Genomic DNA, 15,390 nt, shown 5'->3' with positions numbered 1-15,390 from the left:
GTTCCTATGAGAATCTAATGCACCATGATCTGACAGGAGGCGGAACTTAGGTGGTAATGTTTGCTCACCTACCGCTCACCTCCTGCTGTGCAGCCTGGTTCCTAACAGGCCATGGACTAGTACTGGTCCACAGCCCTGGGGTTAGGGACCCCTCCTCTAAAGGACATTATTTGGGCAAATGACAAAATTAGGATAGACCCTAAGGATTAGATGGTCATAATGTATAGGTGTTGACAGAATGACACAATTCTGCTAATCAGGACAAGCTCCTGCTTCACTGAAAGATGAATCTCTCAATGACACTGATGTCCAGTGTGGTGGCAACCACTGCCGTCTTTTCCTAATTGTCTTTCTCTACTGTCATCTGTGTCTCTTCCACTTTCTCTATGGAGGGATTGATCATACCTTAGGCGTGTAGAGTTTTGATCTTCTTGGGATTGATTGTGTTTTCTGATCATCCATGGGAACTTCTGCTATACTCTGTGCTTTCGTGGGCATCAGAGCTGACAAAGGGCCCATCACTAATGTAGCAGGATGAGCCCCAGACAAAACCCCTCAGACACTGGGTTAAAGAAACTGGCTTTATTCGGCCGGGAGTTTCCTCCCTGGCTTGGGAACAGGCAGGACTAGGATCCAGGGTTTCCATGTCATCCTCTAGTCAAACAGGAAGACTTCTGCAAGCATCCAGAATGGTGTGCTTCCTAAAACAAAAAGTAGAGCTTGCATGTGCAACTTCATTTAGTTTCATTTAGTTTTTCTTCAGGATAGAGAAGCTAGTGTCTGTCGGGGGATAGTAAATGTCACCAAATCCCAGGCTCAGAGTCTTCTGAACAGAAGGCCTAAGGGGAGGAAGAGTAGGGGCTGGAATACAGGAGGAAAAGTCCAAACTCAAGAGGATTCCTCCACATTTTTTTTGCCTGCAACAATCAGAGCAGCTAGCCTTTCTGGGGAGCAAATTTTCCTGCTTCAAAATAACAGCAACTGTAATGTGACTAGCACGTGTCTGATTTCCACTGGTGACAAAGTCACAGGTACTGCTAATACTGCCATGTTTTGTTTTGTATTGTATTGTTTTTTTTTTTTACTATATCCATAATGGGAGAGAGGAAATGCTAAATTTTATTTAGAGATTGGTGAATAATGACATGATTTTTTTTGTGTCTGAATTTATGAACCTACTGAGTTCTCACTACTGACCTAGGTTGAGGACCTCTGGTTTAGTGTGTGTGGAGTCTAAAAGCCCAGAGATCACTGTAGGAAAGGCCCCTGGGGGAAAATCCAGGGAGGAATTGGCTTAACTCAGGACAAAGTCTGTGGGCACCCAGACAAGAGTGTAGATGGGAGTGGCCATCTGGAGAGGAAGCCAGCTGCACTTGGTTGGGGTTGGGGAGTGGTGGGGGGGATGTGGGAGTTGTTGGTGATTCTGGGAAATTTGCTTGGGCTAAGAGATACTGTGGGCCGGGTGCAGAGGCTCATGCCTATAATACCAGCACTTTGGGAGGCCAAAGCAGGAGGATCACTTGAGCCCAGGAGTTTGAGACCAGCCCGGGAAACATGGCAAAACTGTCTCTGAATAAACTGGCTGGGCATGATGATGTGCACCTGTAGTCTCAGTTACTTGGGAGGCTGAGGTGGGAGGATCACTTGAGTCTGGGAGATTGAGGCTGCAGTGAGCCATGATGGAGCTACTGCACTCCAGCCTGGGTGACAGAGCAAGATCCTGTCTCATAAAAATAAATAGATAGATAAATACATAAATAAAACAAAGAGATACTATGGAAGAGCAGTTTGCAGGAAAATAATGAGTGTTTTTGAAGTTTGATGGCTTTGCCAGGCTCTATGGGAGACTGTCACTGCAGCGTCAGCCCACTCCCCTCCAAATGCCCACTCCAGCCAGGCAGAAGTGGGTGTGTCCACCAGGAAAGTACTGTTTGCCCTTCAAAGTAGCCCCTCCACTTTTGTATCTCTTGAAACTCCAGGATTAAGGCTGCATTCACCAGACTTCTTAGTCCTTTTCCTATTTAAGATTTAAATCCCTTTGCAATAGCTGTTAGTTAAATTTTAGTCTAAAGAGATTAATTCATCCTTCCCTGAGAATATTAGAAGAGTTTCAGTTCACTGAGCTTCATTTGGGGGGTGGGGGGTGGGCACCCCCCACCCCCCAAATGAAAAAAAAATGTGCCCTTTTCTCCAGCCAGGCAAGACTGAATAAGAGGGGTCCCCCACAGGAGCACCAGCAGAAAATTCCCATTCCTCTGGCTCTCTTGCCCAGGACAGGCTCTGGCACATTCCCACCATCCCCCTCAGGGGCATTCTCTGGTTGGAGGACAGAGTGGGTCACACGGTAAGGATGACTAGGACAAAAAAGAATAAGAAAGTGATATTCCTAAGGAATTTATGTGCGCATGTTCCCAGGGGGAGTGCAGCCAATTTGGCCTTAATGTATATATTTTATTCACCTGTCTGGTGCCTCAAAGAAACCCCAAGGTAAGAGTCCAGCACTCTGGTAAATTAAACTAAATTTGGCCTGCGGACATCTCCGTACTTGAGTCTTTATACAATGAACTGCAACCTACCTTGCAGGTAATCCGACTGAAATCCTAACTTAGGAGTCTATTATTGTAACAAACAGCTGAGTCTCAGCCAATCACAGCAGCCAAGCTTCAGTCAATCACAGGCGCCCCACTGATCAGACCACGTTCAAATAAGGCAAGAGCTGAGCTGTAACCAACCCAACTGCCTGTGTACCTCATTTGTTTTCTGTCCATAAATGTTGCCTGACCACGGTCAGGTCAGAGTTCTCCATGCCTATTCTGGTTCTAAGGGCTCCCTGATTCTAGAATCGTTCTTTCCTCAATTAAACTCTGCTGAATTTAATTTGTCTAAAGTTTTTCTCTTAGCAATTCCCCATAAACTCCTTGGATTACAGAGAGAACTCAAGACCCTACGTCCCTACCCTCTGTCCTTTCCTAGCTGGTGTATAGCCCCCATTAACCCACAAGTTCTTGAGGGGAGGATTAGGATGGTCAACAGCCTGAAAACCTTGGTTTGATTCCCCCCAATTATGAAAGTAAAATCTATGCTTCCAAGACCCCAAAGCATGTAATGCGTTTCCTTCCAGTTCTTTTTGTATGCATTTGTTACATACCTGAAAATTTATCTAAGTGTAGGTATAGGCCAGGCACGGTGGCTCATGCCTGTAATTCCAGCACTTTGGGAGGCTGAGGCTGGCAGATCACCTGAGGTCAGGCGTTCAAGACCAGCCTGGCCAATGTGGTGAAAACCCCGTCTCTACTAAAAATACAAAAATTAGCCGTGCATGGTGGCAGGCTCCTGTAGTCCCAGCTACTTGGGAGGCTGAGGCAGGAGATTCGCTTGAACCCAGGAGGCAGAGGTTGCAGTGAGCCAAGATTGTGCCAATGCACTCCAGCCTGGGCAACAGGATGAGACTCCGTCTCAAAAAACAAACAAACAAACAAACAAGCAAAAAAACTATAGGTATGCACTGGTGTCCTGCTTTGAAACAAAGCAAAGCAAAACAAAATAATAGGTTGTATCATCCATTCTTATTGTATAGAAAAAGGCCTGGAAGGATACACACCAAACTGTGGAAATGTGGAAGGCAAAGAAGGACAAGTTTCACTTTTTATTTGACTGACTCTTGAATTTCTTGAAAAATATTAATGTTAAAGAAAAAATTATTCATGGCACTTTTGTTAAAGAGGGTAAGGCAGACTTTATCCAAATGAGGGTCATGGCAACAGGTGTAGGGACCACTGCAAGGGGTTTTGCAGTGAGTGACAGAGACCATACTCAACAGCTACTCCAACAAGAACACGTGGGTATTTATAACTAAGGAACAGAGTTGGGGTCAGTGGACAGAAAGTTACTAAGAGGACACATCAGGGACAAGGGGTTTCTGGCTAAATTGACTTGATAGAGTTATTGCTGAAGGCAGGCCAGGGTGATAGGATACTGAAGGTGATCAGATGGCAAAGGTAGTGATTTTTTGCTCAACCGATTAGCAGCATTCTTGCTCAAAGTAGATTCAACAAGGACGAGAGGGAAGTCCAAGATCAAGCTTATTATAAAGGACTCAGGAGCCTGAGTAAAGTTTTCATCAAAGGAGACAGTCTTTGTTATTAACCACGCACTACTGCAGGAGTTTCCCATTGCTGCTGTAGCAAATTGCCACAAACTTAGCGGCTTTAAGCAACACAAATTTATTCTAAACGGGTCTCGTTGGACTACAATCAAAGTGTTGACAGGGCTACAGTGCTCCTCTAGGGGAGGATCCGTTTTCTTGCCTTTTTCAGCTTCTAGAGGTGGTCTATGTTTCTTGGCGCCACCCCCCTTCCGTCTTCAAAGCCAGCAATCACATCATTCTGACCACGGCTTCATCAATACATCTACTTCTCTGACATCCCGCCTCTCTCTTTCACTTTATAGGGACCATGGTGAGTATATTTAATCAACCTGGATGCTCCGTGATGATTTTCTATCTCAAAATCCTTAATTTAAGCACATCTGCAAAGTTTCTTTTTCCATGTAAGGTAACATATTTACAGATTCTGGGGAAGAGTAAGTGTATATCTTTTTTTTTTTTTTTTTTTTTTTGAAATGGAGCCTCATTCTGTCACCCAGGCTGGAGTGCAATGGCACAATCTCGGCTCACTACAACCTCCACCTCCCAGGTTCAAACAATTCTCCTGCCTCAGCTTCCTGAGTAGCTGGGATTACAGGTGCATGCCACCACACTCCACAAATTTTTGTATTTTTAGTAGAGACAGGGTTTCACTATGTCGTCCAGGCTGGTCTCAAACTCCTGGCTTCAGGTGATCCACCCACCTCAGCATACCAAAGTGCTGGGATTACAGTCATGAGCCACTGTGCCCAGCCATAAGTGTGTATCTTTGAGGTGGGTGAAGGACGTTATTCTGCTTACCACAATTACTTGTACAACTTTTTTTTTTTGAGGTGGAGTTTCACTCTTGTTGCCCAGGCTGGAGTGCAATGGTGCAATCTCAGCTCACTGCAACCTCTGCCTCCCGGGCTCAAGTGATTCTTCTGCCTCAGCCTCCCAAGTAGCTGGGGTTACAGGCATGCTTCCACCATGCCCAGCTATTTTTTGTATTTTTAATAGAGATGGGGTTTCACCATTTTGGCCTCAGGTGATCCACCCATCTCGGCCTCCCAAAGTGCTGGGATTACAGGCGTGAACCACCACACCCGGCCACAAATTTTTAACACGTATTTATTTATTTATCTATTTATTTTTGGAGATAGGAGCTTGCTCTGTGATTCAGGCTGGAGTGCAACGGCGTGACCATAGCTTACTGCAGCCTCGAACTCCTGGGCTCAAACAATCCACCTGCTTCAGCCTCCTGAGTAGCTAAGGCTTGCACCAACATGCCCAGCTAATTTTTTAAATTTTATTGTAGAGATGGGGTCTCTCAATGTTGCCCAGGCTGATTTCAAACTCCTGGCCTCAAGAGATCCTTCCACCTCGGCCTCCCAAAGTGCTGGGATTACAGGCATGAACCACCATACCCAGCTCTCCTATTTAAAAATCTTGTGTCCTAAAATTTTTCCATTGCTAAAAATTCCTCATAATCATGCTTTTTAGTAACGCCTAATAGTTCACTGTAGGGAATGTATCACAATTTATTTAGCCGGTCCCCCAGCTTGTGATATTTACATCATTTTACATTTTCATGATTAAAGATAATGATTATCATGCGGAACGTCTGTGGGCCTTTGCATGACATACTGAATCAGAAAGGGGTTAAGGAAAGTGATGTGGTGGTCAGAAAGATCAGAGTTCAAATCCAGGCTCTGCCTCAGTTGGTCATTGTCATTGGAGTCTTGGTTTCCTCCTCTGCACAAAGGGGACCCTTACAAGAGCTCCAACCTCATAGATTTCTAAAAACAGCTATGTTGAGATAAAATTCACATAACATAAATCCACCCATTTAAAGTCCAAATTCAATGGTTTTTAGCCATGTACGGTTTTGGCAGGATTCAATGATGTAGAATCATTATGTGTGTGATGAACACAAAAATTGCCATCATGATTAATAATTCTTTGTTCATAATTTTCATTATTTTTTTAGGCTAGGTTCTTGAGAAGTATCGATGCAGGATAAAAGCCTATAAACTTCTCAAATGTTTTGAAAGTAGGCTTGTGAAGATAGGTGGCCTTCAGTGGGATTTTAAAATGTGCCTTTGTTTTTTGGATTTTTGGTGTTTGGATAGAATATGGGGGCATTGGAGGTGGTATGAATGTGTTGGGTTATTTGATTCAAAATACCCTCTTTCATTCCCTTTTGTTGCACCACTGAATTATACTCACCCTCAAACTGCACACACAGAGTAATGAGGGGAAGTCACTTCTAATTCACTGACCCTCCCTGCCTGGCCCCTCCCCCACAGAGTCACCACCCTATCCCTCTTCAAACCCAAGTGAGACTCCTTCAGTGAGGGTTGCATGAGTACCATTTCCAATTGCCCACCTTAACTCAAGCCAAGCCAGTTTCACGGCGGGTGGGCAGAAATGAGAGGCAGGGGTCTTTGCCGATTCCATGGGGTGCCCACCCAACCTCCCAACAAACCACAGAAACATTCCATTTGGCTGTGGGTGGACTGACTGCAGGTTTTTGGGCTGAGTTAGTATGGTGTCAGCCAAATCCAGGAGTGTGTTGCACCAGAGTGGTGTGTGGGTGAATCCTCAGGCATCCCGCAGGTGTGGGAGCAGGTTACGTGAGATGGGTGTGGGCTATGTGGTGAGGGATGAGAGGAAGGTGCACGGAGGGTGGGTGGGGTCAGAGGTGGGCGAGGGTGGAGGTGAGGAATGAGGCCCCAGCCGAGGTTGGACATAGTAGTTAAACCAGTGGTTTGGAATCATTTTTGGGTCATGGCCTCCTTTGAGAATCTGATGTATGCTAAGGAAAGAATGGACACACACACGCACGCACAAACCCACAAATTCTGCATATTGTGTCAGGGGTTCCCAGAACTCGGGAAATTCATCCAAGGACTGGAATTAAGAATCTCTGGTCTGGTCTAGTTCACAGGGACTTGTCAGAAACAAATCCTAAAGCTGCATTAAGAGCTTGAGGATATTTATGTCTTCTAGAGTGAAAGAGATTTAGAAAGGTCTGCAGGTTCAGGAATTAAATTCCAAAGTCCACTTTTTCCATTAATTTTTTTTTCTAGTTTTTATTTTGAAAATCTTCAAATTCTACCAAAAAGTTGCAAACTAATGTACTCTTCAACTACATTCACTAATTATCAAAATTTTCCCCCAATTCCTCCCCACTCTATGCATGCTTATGCTCTCAGAAACCCACAGTTTTCTGGAGAACAATTTGAGACTAAGTTGCAAATATTGATTCTTCATCTCTACACACTTGGCATGTAACTCCTAAAATTATGGGATTCTCCTGCATAACTAAATACAATAATCATACTCACAAACTTTAACATTGATACAATATAACGTTGTGTAATATACATTAACATTGTGTAATATACATCCTATATTCAAATTTCCCCTGCAGTACCCTTCTATTAGGTTGGTGCAAAAGTAACTGTGGTTTTCGCCATTACTTTCAATTGAATTTCAATAACTTTTGCACCAGCCCAATATGAGCTGTATTCTTTCTCTTTCCCTCCTTCCCTTTCTACTTTAAAAAAAAAATGCAGACTCTAATTCAGAATCATACACTTCATCTAGTTATGTCTCTCAGTCTTCAGTAATCAAGAATACGAATCCAGGGTTTCATTTGGTTTTGTTTCTCCTAGTGACATTGACTTTTTGAAGAACCCAGGCTAGCTGTTTGGCAGAATGTCGCCCAGCTTGGATTTGTCTGATGGTGTCCTTATTATTAGATTCAGGTTAAATGTTTTGGCAGGAGGACCACATGGGGGAGGTGTCCCTTCTCAGTGCATCACATCAGAGGATCAGTTGGTTCCCTACTGATGAGAAGTTTGGACCATAGGTAAGGTGGTGACCTCGTTTCCCCTTGGTAATTCCTAAGTCATCTGTGGGGTAGCACTGTATTCACTGAAGGTCTCTGACTGTGGCAAATGCTGGGAGAGTCAGTGGTGAGCGCCCACACTCTGTCCTTGCTCTTGTGCTGTTTTTACAAGGGAGGGGACAGACAATAACCCAGGAAACAAATAATGACAAGATATGCAGTTTGATGAAGGATGTGGATAGGGTGCTGAGATAGAGAAGTATCAACTCTAGAGAAAGTGATCTTTAAGGTGAGACTTGAGCTGGGGGCATGCCTGTAGTCCCAACTCCTCGGGAGGCTGGGGTGGGAAGATCGTTTGAGCCCAGGAGTTCTGGGCTGTAGTGCGCAATGCCAATCAGGTGTCCACACTAAGTTTGGCATCAACTATGATGACCTCCTGGGGCTGGGGGACCACCAGGTTGCCAGGTGGCAAACAGCAGGTCAAAACTCCTGTTCGGATCAGTAGTGGGATCATGCCTGTGAATAGCCACTGCACTCCAGCCTGGGCAATATAGAGACTCCCTATTTCTAAAAAAATACTACTAATAAAGAAAAAGGTGAAACTTGAATAGGAAAAAGGAGTCGCCCTTGGGAAGGTGGGGTGGAGGGGTTGGGGGTGGCTCCTAGTTAAGCTTGGAGGATAGAAGGAACCAAAAAAACGGATGCACGGTGGTCTCAGGGAGGGAGGAATGATCAGAGAAAGGCCCTGGGCCTGGGAATAATCGTATTGAACACATAGTATCCTAATAGTGAACACCATCCTAAGTGTTTCACATGGTTTACCTTGTTTAATTCTCCTTGCAGCCCTGTGAAGTGAGTGTTATTACTGGTTTTATGCTGTAGAATCTGTGACACAGAGAGGTTGAGTAATTGCCCTAAGGTCACACAGCTTCTAAGTAGCAGTGCTGGATAGATCTGACTCCACAGACTGCTCTTAGCTGTGTCAAGGAGGAAGGCCCAGGGTTTCATCCAGAAAACAGAATGTGAAAAGGGACTGGAATGAAAGCAACCTGTACTGGGTGCAGAGGTGCTGTCGATAAAGGATGAAGGATGGGAAAGGAAGTCAGAAGAAAGGCCTAGAAGATCAAAGGAGAAGGGTGTTCAGGGCTGCAGGCAGCACTGGAAGCCAGGCCAGCTCAGTTGACCACCTACTCTCGGCACATCCCCAACCCAGCCTGTCCCTTCAGGTCGGATTTGCAATTCTCCTGCTCTCCCTCCTCCTAAACACAAACAGGAGATTTACACTCTCAAAGTCTCTCCCCACAAATGACTTATTAATCACAAAGGGAAAAATTGTAACTTTGCAGTAGCACAACCTGGTCAATGCCAGCTTAACCAAGTGACCAAAGTGGATATTCAGGGAAGGCTCAGGAAGGGCATTTGGGGGAAGTGTAGAAAGGTTTTGTGAGGAGGACTCTGAATGATGGGGGCAGGAAGCCTTGGGGACTGAGGAGTCTACCCTAACAGGGCAGGGTCCAGAGAGGGAAGGAGGGGTATGTCTCGGGGGAAGGGAGAAGTATTGAAGTGGGGGAGGTTCTGAGGTTTGAGTGAGGCCCTGGGGAGGGACTTGACAGTTTGGGTGACAGGAGGGTCAGAATAGGGTCAGTATGGGATGTGTTGGGTGGGTAAAAGCTGGGTGAGTGCAGGGCTGGGGGTAGGGTCTCCAAGGACAGTGAAAGGGTCGGGACTCGCGGGCGAGGGCTCTAGGGCAACGGCCAGTGGAAGGGGGGGGCTCCTGTGGCGTGAAGTCAGGCCAGCCCTAGGGTGAGGCGATTTGGACAGTCCGACCTGTGGCGGCGGGAGGGCGAGGGTGGCGGAGGGCGCGAGATAGGCGGCGGGGCGTGCCGGGGCGGGGCCGGGGCGGGGCCGGCACCGCCCGGCGGGTCCCCCCGCGCTCCAGGGGGCGCTGTGAGCCTGGGCGGCCCCAGGCCGGGCGGCGGCCGCTCCCAGTGAGCGCGGCCCCTTTTCCGGGTTTCCTGCGCCTCCTCCTCCTCTCCTCCTTCTCCGCTGCCGCCGCCGCTGCCCCTTTCCCGGCCGGTGGCTGCCGCTGCCGGTGCCGCCGCCGCCGCCGCCTCCTGGGGGCCGCGAGCCGAGCGGAGACCGCCGCGGAGCGCGAGCGCCGCCCGTCCCGCCGCCCCGCCGGCCGCTCCAGGGCCGGGCCGGCTCGGCCGGCGCCCCCCGCGCCCCCAGCCCGCCCGCCCCCGCGGGCCCGGCCTGGCGCGGCCGCCCGCCGCCGCGCTCCTCCTCCTCCTCCTCCAGCGCCCGGCGGCCCGCTGCCTCCTCCGCCCGCCGCCCCGCGTCCCCCGCCGCGCCGCCGCCGCCACCCTCTGCGCCCCGCGCCGCCCCCCGGTCCCGCCCGCCATGCCCGGCCCGGCCGCGGGCAGCAGGGCCCGGGTCTACGCCGAGGTGAACAGCTTGAGGAGCCGCGAGTACTGGGACTACGAGGCTCACGTCCCGAGCTGGGGGTAAAGCCGTCGCCGCCCCCCGCGGGGCCCGCTGATCCCTGCCCCCGCCCGGCCACCCCCTGCGAACCGCACTCGGGCCCTGTGGTGTCTCCCGCCGACCCCTCCGCGGGCCCGCAGGGAGGCAGAGGTCCCGCTCTCGCACATGTCCTCGTCTTCCTCTTCCCTCCCCTTTACCCCCGTTTCGTCCCTTTCTCCCCGCTTTGCGCACCCCTTTCCCCCAAGGAATGCTTTTTTACTCGGGGAGAAGTGTGGGGTCCAGGGATCGACGCCGGGTGGAAGTGAGGGAGCAGCCCTTCCTCACACTTCTGGGTTTCCACTGGGGTGGGAAGTCAACAGCTGTCGTTTGGAGCTATTAAAATGCCCTGCCTTTTAGGTTTTCTGAGATGAGGTGGTGGGAGGAAATTTCTTAAAGACGTCCAGATTTTTAAAACAGGCACTGTCTACCTTCAAGATGTGAAACGGGAAGCAGGTGCTGGGGAGCCGCGGGGCACAGGGGGCACCCTCTAGGCCTTCAGGACGGGTGCTTTGCTCGCCCCTCTGGATTGGCTCAGAGCGTTGCCTTTCTGCCCCATCTTCCCAAGTTAGGAGAGACCAATTAGGTTAGGAGCTCTGCAGAGTGAAGGGAGCCAAGATTACGTCGTGGCTTTCATTTAGGGAATGAGTTGTGACGTGATGTGTAGACACTTCCAAGTGTTTGCCTGGTGGAAGCGGCTGAATGACGTGTACAGTGGGCATAGGCTTGGGTTAACCCCCAGTCCTGGCATTTATGTGTGTGTCTTCCTTTTACAGTAATCAAGATGATTACCAACTGGTTCGAAAACTTGGTCGCGGAAAATATAGTGAAGTATTTGAGGCCATTAATATCACCAACAATGAGAGAGTGGTTGTAAAAATCCTGAAGGTGAGTGTCCTATGAGTGGTATGTAACATTTTTCTCCCCACAGGGCAAAAGGTTGTAAGGTACCCCAGTCACATTCTATAATGGGCAATGCAAGCTTGAATTTAATTTAATTTATTTGTTTAGAGTCAGAGTCTCACTCTGTCACCCAGGCTGGAGTGCAGATCATAGTTCACTGCAGCCTTCAACTCCTGGGCTCAAGTGATCCATCTCAGCCTCCCAAGTAGCTGGGACTACAGGTGCATGCCACCAAGCCCAGCTATTTTTAAAATTTTTTTGTAGAGTCAGGGTCTGGTCATGTTGCCCAGGCTGGTCTTAAACTCCTGAGCTCAAGCAGTCCTCCAAAAGGACTCCTTGCAGGCCTCCTATAGTTGCTGGGATTAGAGGCGTGAGCCGCTGTGCCCAGCCGATGCTCAAATTTTATTTATCTGATGTCCCTTCATTACTTCTTTTTCCACCCCATTTTCCCATGAACTTTCAAGAAAATGTGCAGACATCACAAATCTAAGTTCAGTAAAGTGTTTGTTCTAAAATGTAAATTCCCTAAAGCAAAAATTCCAAAAGGGCTCCATTTGTTAGAAAATAAATAGGTATTCAAAAGACAGAAAAGCCATTCTCAATTTAAGGGCTCCCTGAGCACTGTGTTTGTTACTCTTGGTGCATGCTGTATGTTATTCCAGAAAGAAAGTTGGAAAAAATTGGAGCGACTTCAGAAATGTATTTCAAGCCCAAGTGGAAGGAAATTCCTTAGCGGATAATCACTTGTTTTTTTCCTTTGGCAGTAAAGTTTCAGGTGGGATGGATATAGTGCACCAGTAGTGCTGAGAAGCCTTGTTGGGAAGCCAGAGAGCCATTGTTGCTTATCAGCTAGTAAAAATATAGAAGAGTTCATGTATAATTACTAAAGTAATAATTGGAACAAAACTATCTTAATATATGGTTTAGCAATGAATTTGATAATGATGTGCCTTTTGTTATCTCTTTGATGAAGATGATTTTAGTTAGCATGAAGGGTCGGCTAAATTTTCCTTCTGGTAACTGATTGTGTAGCTTTAATAATGTTTTATAGGGTATAGTAAAAAGTAGTTCTTAGAATCTGTGATGGGTCCTCGTTATTGCCGGATCATTTCATGTGGATACATGTCATTTAGTGAGAGATTGAGAAGACGGAAGAGTGATGTAAGCACTTTGCATACATGTGATTTCCAGTGTGGCCCTTTTGCAGAGGTTCTGTGGACTAAGAATGTGGTATTGAAAAGCTGTTTCTGTGTGCTAGGGCAGCTGGTATAAGTAATCCCTGTTTAATGTGAGGGGTCAGGCTTATGCTTTCTGGTAATCATCTTTCAGAAAAAATGATTAACTCCGTCACTCGAAACATCCTAGCCTAGTGATAAAGGAGCAGAATTGCAGTAAAGAGAAAAAGCAAAGTTATTTGTGTTCTCGGACACACTGGGGCTGAGAAGTGAAGAACTGATGTTGAAGATACTGAGTGTGACTCCTCTCTTCCCTAAATATGAATTGCATTTATGAAGTCACAAGGTGGTTTTTTTTTTTTTAAGTCACAGGGAAATTACCTTAGAAAGCCATTCATTAGCTTTATGTACATAAGCATAAGTTTTCAATAAGCTGCTTCAAATCTAAGAAATAAGCAAAACGTAAATTGAAATTAGGAATATCCGTATTCCACTGCTGTATATTCAGAAGAATGAATTGCTGACTCTAAAGCAATTCCAGAAAAATGTCTGAACTTTTGTGCTATGGCAGCATTTTTAGAATAAGTGTACGATTTTCTGTGGTGCTTTTTTTTTTAAAGGAACAGCATTCAGGTGTGTGTATAAATACCAGCATGTTCATTTAGGAGAGCATCACATTGCTGCTTCATCATCCAAAGAGCTTCATAGGCTCTAGCTTTCCCCCTACTTTAAAGATTCTTGGCATATGTTAGGAAACCCTGTACGTAAGCTGCTGCAGGTTATCTTTACAAATGGGAGACCTAGGCACAAAGAAACTTACCTAATGTCATTATGTTGAATGACCATTAGCCAGAACTCCTGTTTCCTATTTCTTCATATCTCTTACTGTTTATTTTAGCACTGGATTGTAGGATCTGAACGTTGAGCACAGAAACAGGTACCAGTGTCCTGGAATCAGACTTGGGAGGCCCCTAGTTAATGAAATGTTTCTTGTTTCTTCTTGATGTTGTTTGTTTTCACAGTGCAGCCTAAACCACTAGTGAAAACTAGACTCACTTCTTTATGTTTTTTAAAGCCCGGTGGCATTTCTATCCAGATTTTGTTCCTGTCTGAAGGATGGGGTAATATATCACTAATGGCATTATTGTGATTTTGTTGTTTTGTGAATTAAAAGTATTACTTTTTAAAAAGAACAGGGTAACAAGGTCTTTAGCCAAAGTTGTGTTTCTTTATTCAAATAAGTTGAAGTTATGACTAATAGCTACTATTGTGGTGCTTGGTCATAGGAAATTAGGTCCTTAACAGACTACCAGCTGCTCATAACTTGGAAGAATCTAGAACAGCCTTCCTTTTTGTAAAAGCCTGCTGTATTTTAGCTGCAGGATTATATTATGCACATAGTGACCAAGATAGAGGGTGCCTTTCTTGAGGACAAGTGGTCTTACTTTTGTAGTCAGTAACGTTTCATATCAGTTCTTTGCAATATATGTGAGAATGGGTGGATGATGAGTGACTACAGAGGAATTTTATATCGTTTAATTTGCATTAGTGGATTTCCAGGTATTGATCAAAAACGAGCTGCTAAAAAGTTTTAGGAATTTAGAAACTGGTGAGCAAAATTTTACTGTCTATCCCCAAGTGGTATTCTGTGGCTAAAATCTTAAAACTTTCCAATCAATAGAGAGGTTGTATCTTTTTTTGACAAATTGTTTTGAGGAGAAAAGAGAAAAAGGAGGAGGAAAATCGTAAGCGTTTATATGGCAGGGCAGAAAGCTACATTAGTGCCAAAAGTTTCATCTTTTGATTTTGAAAAATCAGTTCTTCATTTCCTTTGTAGTACCTCTTAGAAAAGTGTACACAGAAGTAAAAGTGGCCACCTTTGACAACTTTTAGCATTTTATGAATACTGCCTGTGTGTGTAGATTTCAGTACTTCTTGGGGTCCTTGGGATCTTTCAAATTAAACTGCTATTTCTTGAATAAAAGTTAAGAGCAACACTATTTTTAAAAAACAGCATTTTGAACCAGTGCAAAATGACTTGGAAGTTCCCATATAAGGCTTCCTCTTAGAGGTCTTATTTTATAAACAGATTGACTATCCATTTTCCCCCAGATATTAATTATTTAGCTTTAAACAAAGGATGGTGGTATTAAAATTTTGCTCTTTAAGCATGTTTAGCATACTTGCAGATATTTTTTAAGTTCTGTGTTGTCAGTAGGTAGTGTTAAAAGGATGGGCATTGGTTATACATCTTTGTTAGTAGCTTCATCGTGAGCTGGTGATCTTTATATTATATCAGAATGGTGCTTTCCTCTTTATTTCCTCTTTACTTCTTCTGTGGTAGGTTTTTTACCCTCCTAAATTTAGGCATGTGTATGAAGACATCTTCCTGAAACAACACATTAGTGGTATTTATCTAAGTTTTTGGTACATTCTAATTTTCACTAATGTCTCATGGTATAAAAGTAGTGAAAACAGTATTACTAAAGTATTGCTAACATTAAAAATAATGTTAAAAATTGTATGTGAACTAGGCCGTTTCCAGCATTGTACTGGGGAGTCACAGATTAAGAGTGTAGTTAACCTGTGTCAAACAGAATCGCAGAATGCGGGCACTTAGAAACCATTAGAACCCAGGCCCTTTTTACAAATCAACCAAGACCCAGAGAAAGGATGTATATGCTCAGCGTCATGTAGTCAGAGGGTGGAAGCACTCGGTGTAGGACCTTGTGTACCTGTCATGAAGTCTTGGTAGATGCGAGGAGCATAATTAGGACATTAGCTGGATGTTTGACTTTGTGATGTACTGATCTGTA

General features: G+C 45.6%; 1 protein-coding gene and 1 long non-coding RNA gene across 2 annotated transcripts in view; one reads left to right on the top strand and one right to left on the bottom strand.

The window, feature by feature from the left end:
- Positions 1-567: 567 nt before the first annotated feature.
- Positions 568-11,117, bottom strand: LOC134757512 (uncharacterized). The gene is made up of 2 exons (XR_010131577.1): positions 10,928-11,117; positions 568-701 (listed from the first exon to the last, which is right to left on the bottom strand). It is a non-coding gene; the product is annotated as an uncharacterized lncRNA (long non-coding RNA).
- Positions 9,988-15,390, top strand: part of CSNK2A2 (casein kinase 2 alpha 2) — a 40,160-nt gene continuing 34,757 nt past the window's right edge. Inside the window, exons 1-2 of the mRNA XM_031002758.3 lie at positions 9,988-10,483; positions 11,273-11,384. Coding sequence (XP_030858618.1) covers positions 10,380-10,483; positions 11,273-11,384 — 216 coding nt within the window. The 5' untranslated portion in view covers positions 9,988-10,379. The remainder of the gene's footprint in view (positions 10,484-11,272; positions 11,385-15,390) is intronic.

This window comes from Gorilla gorilla, chromosome 18 (genome assembly GCF_029281585.2).
Source record: "Gorilla gorilla gorilla isolate KB3781 chromosome 18, NHGRI_mGorGor1-v2.1_pri, whole genome shotgun sequence".
In the NCBI taxonomy this organism is placed as follows: Eukaryota; Metazoa; Chordata; class Mammalia; order Primates; family Hominidae; genus Gorilla; species Gorilla gorilla.
The sequence above is the reverse complement of the archived record's forward strand: the minus strand, read 5'-3'. Positions and strand labels throughout refer to the sequence as shown.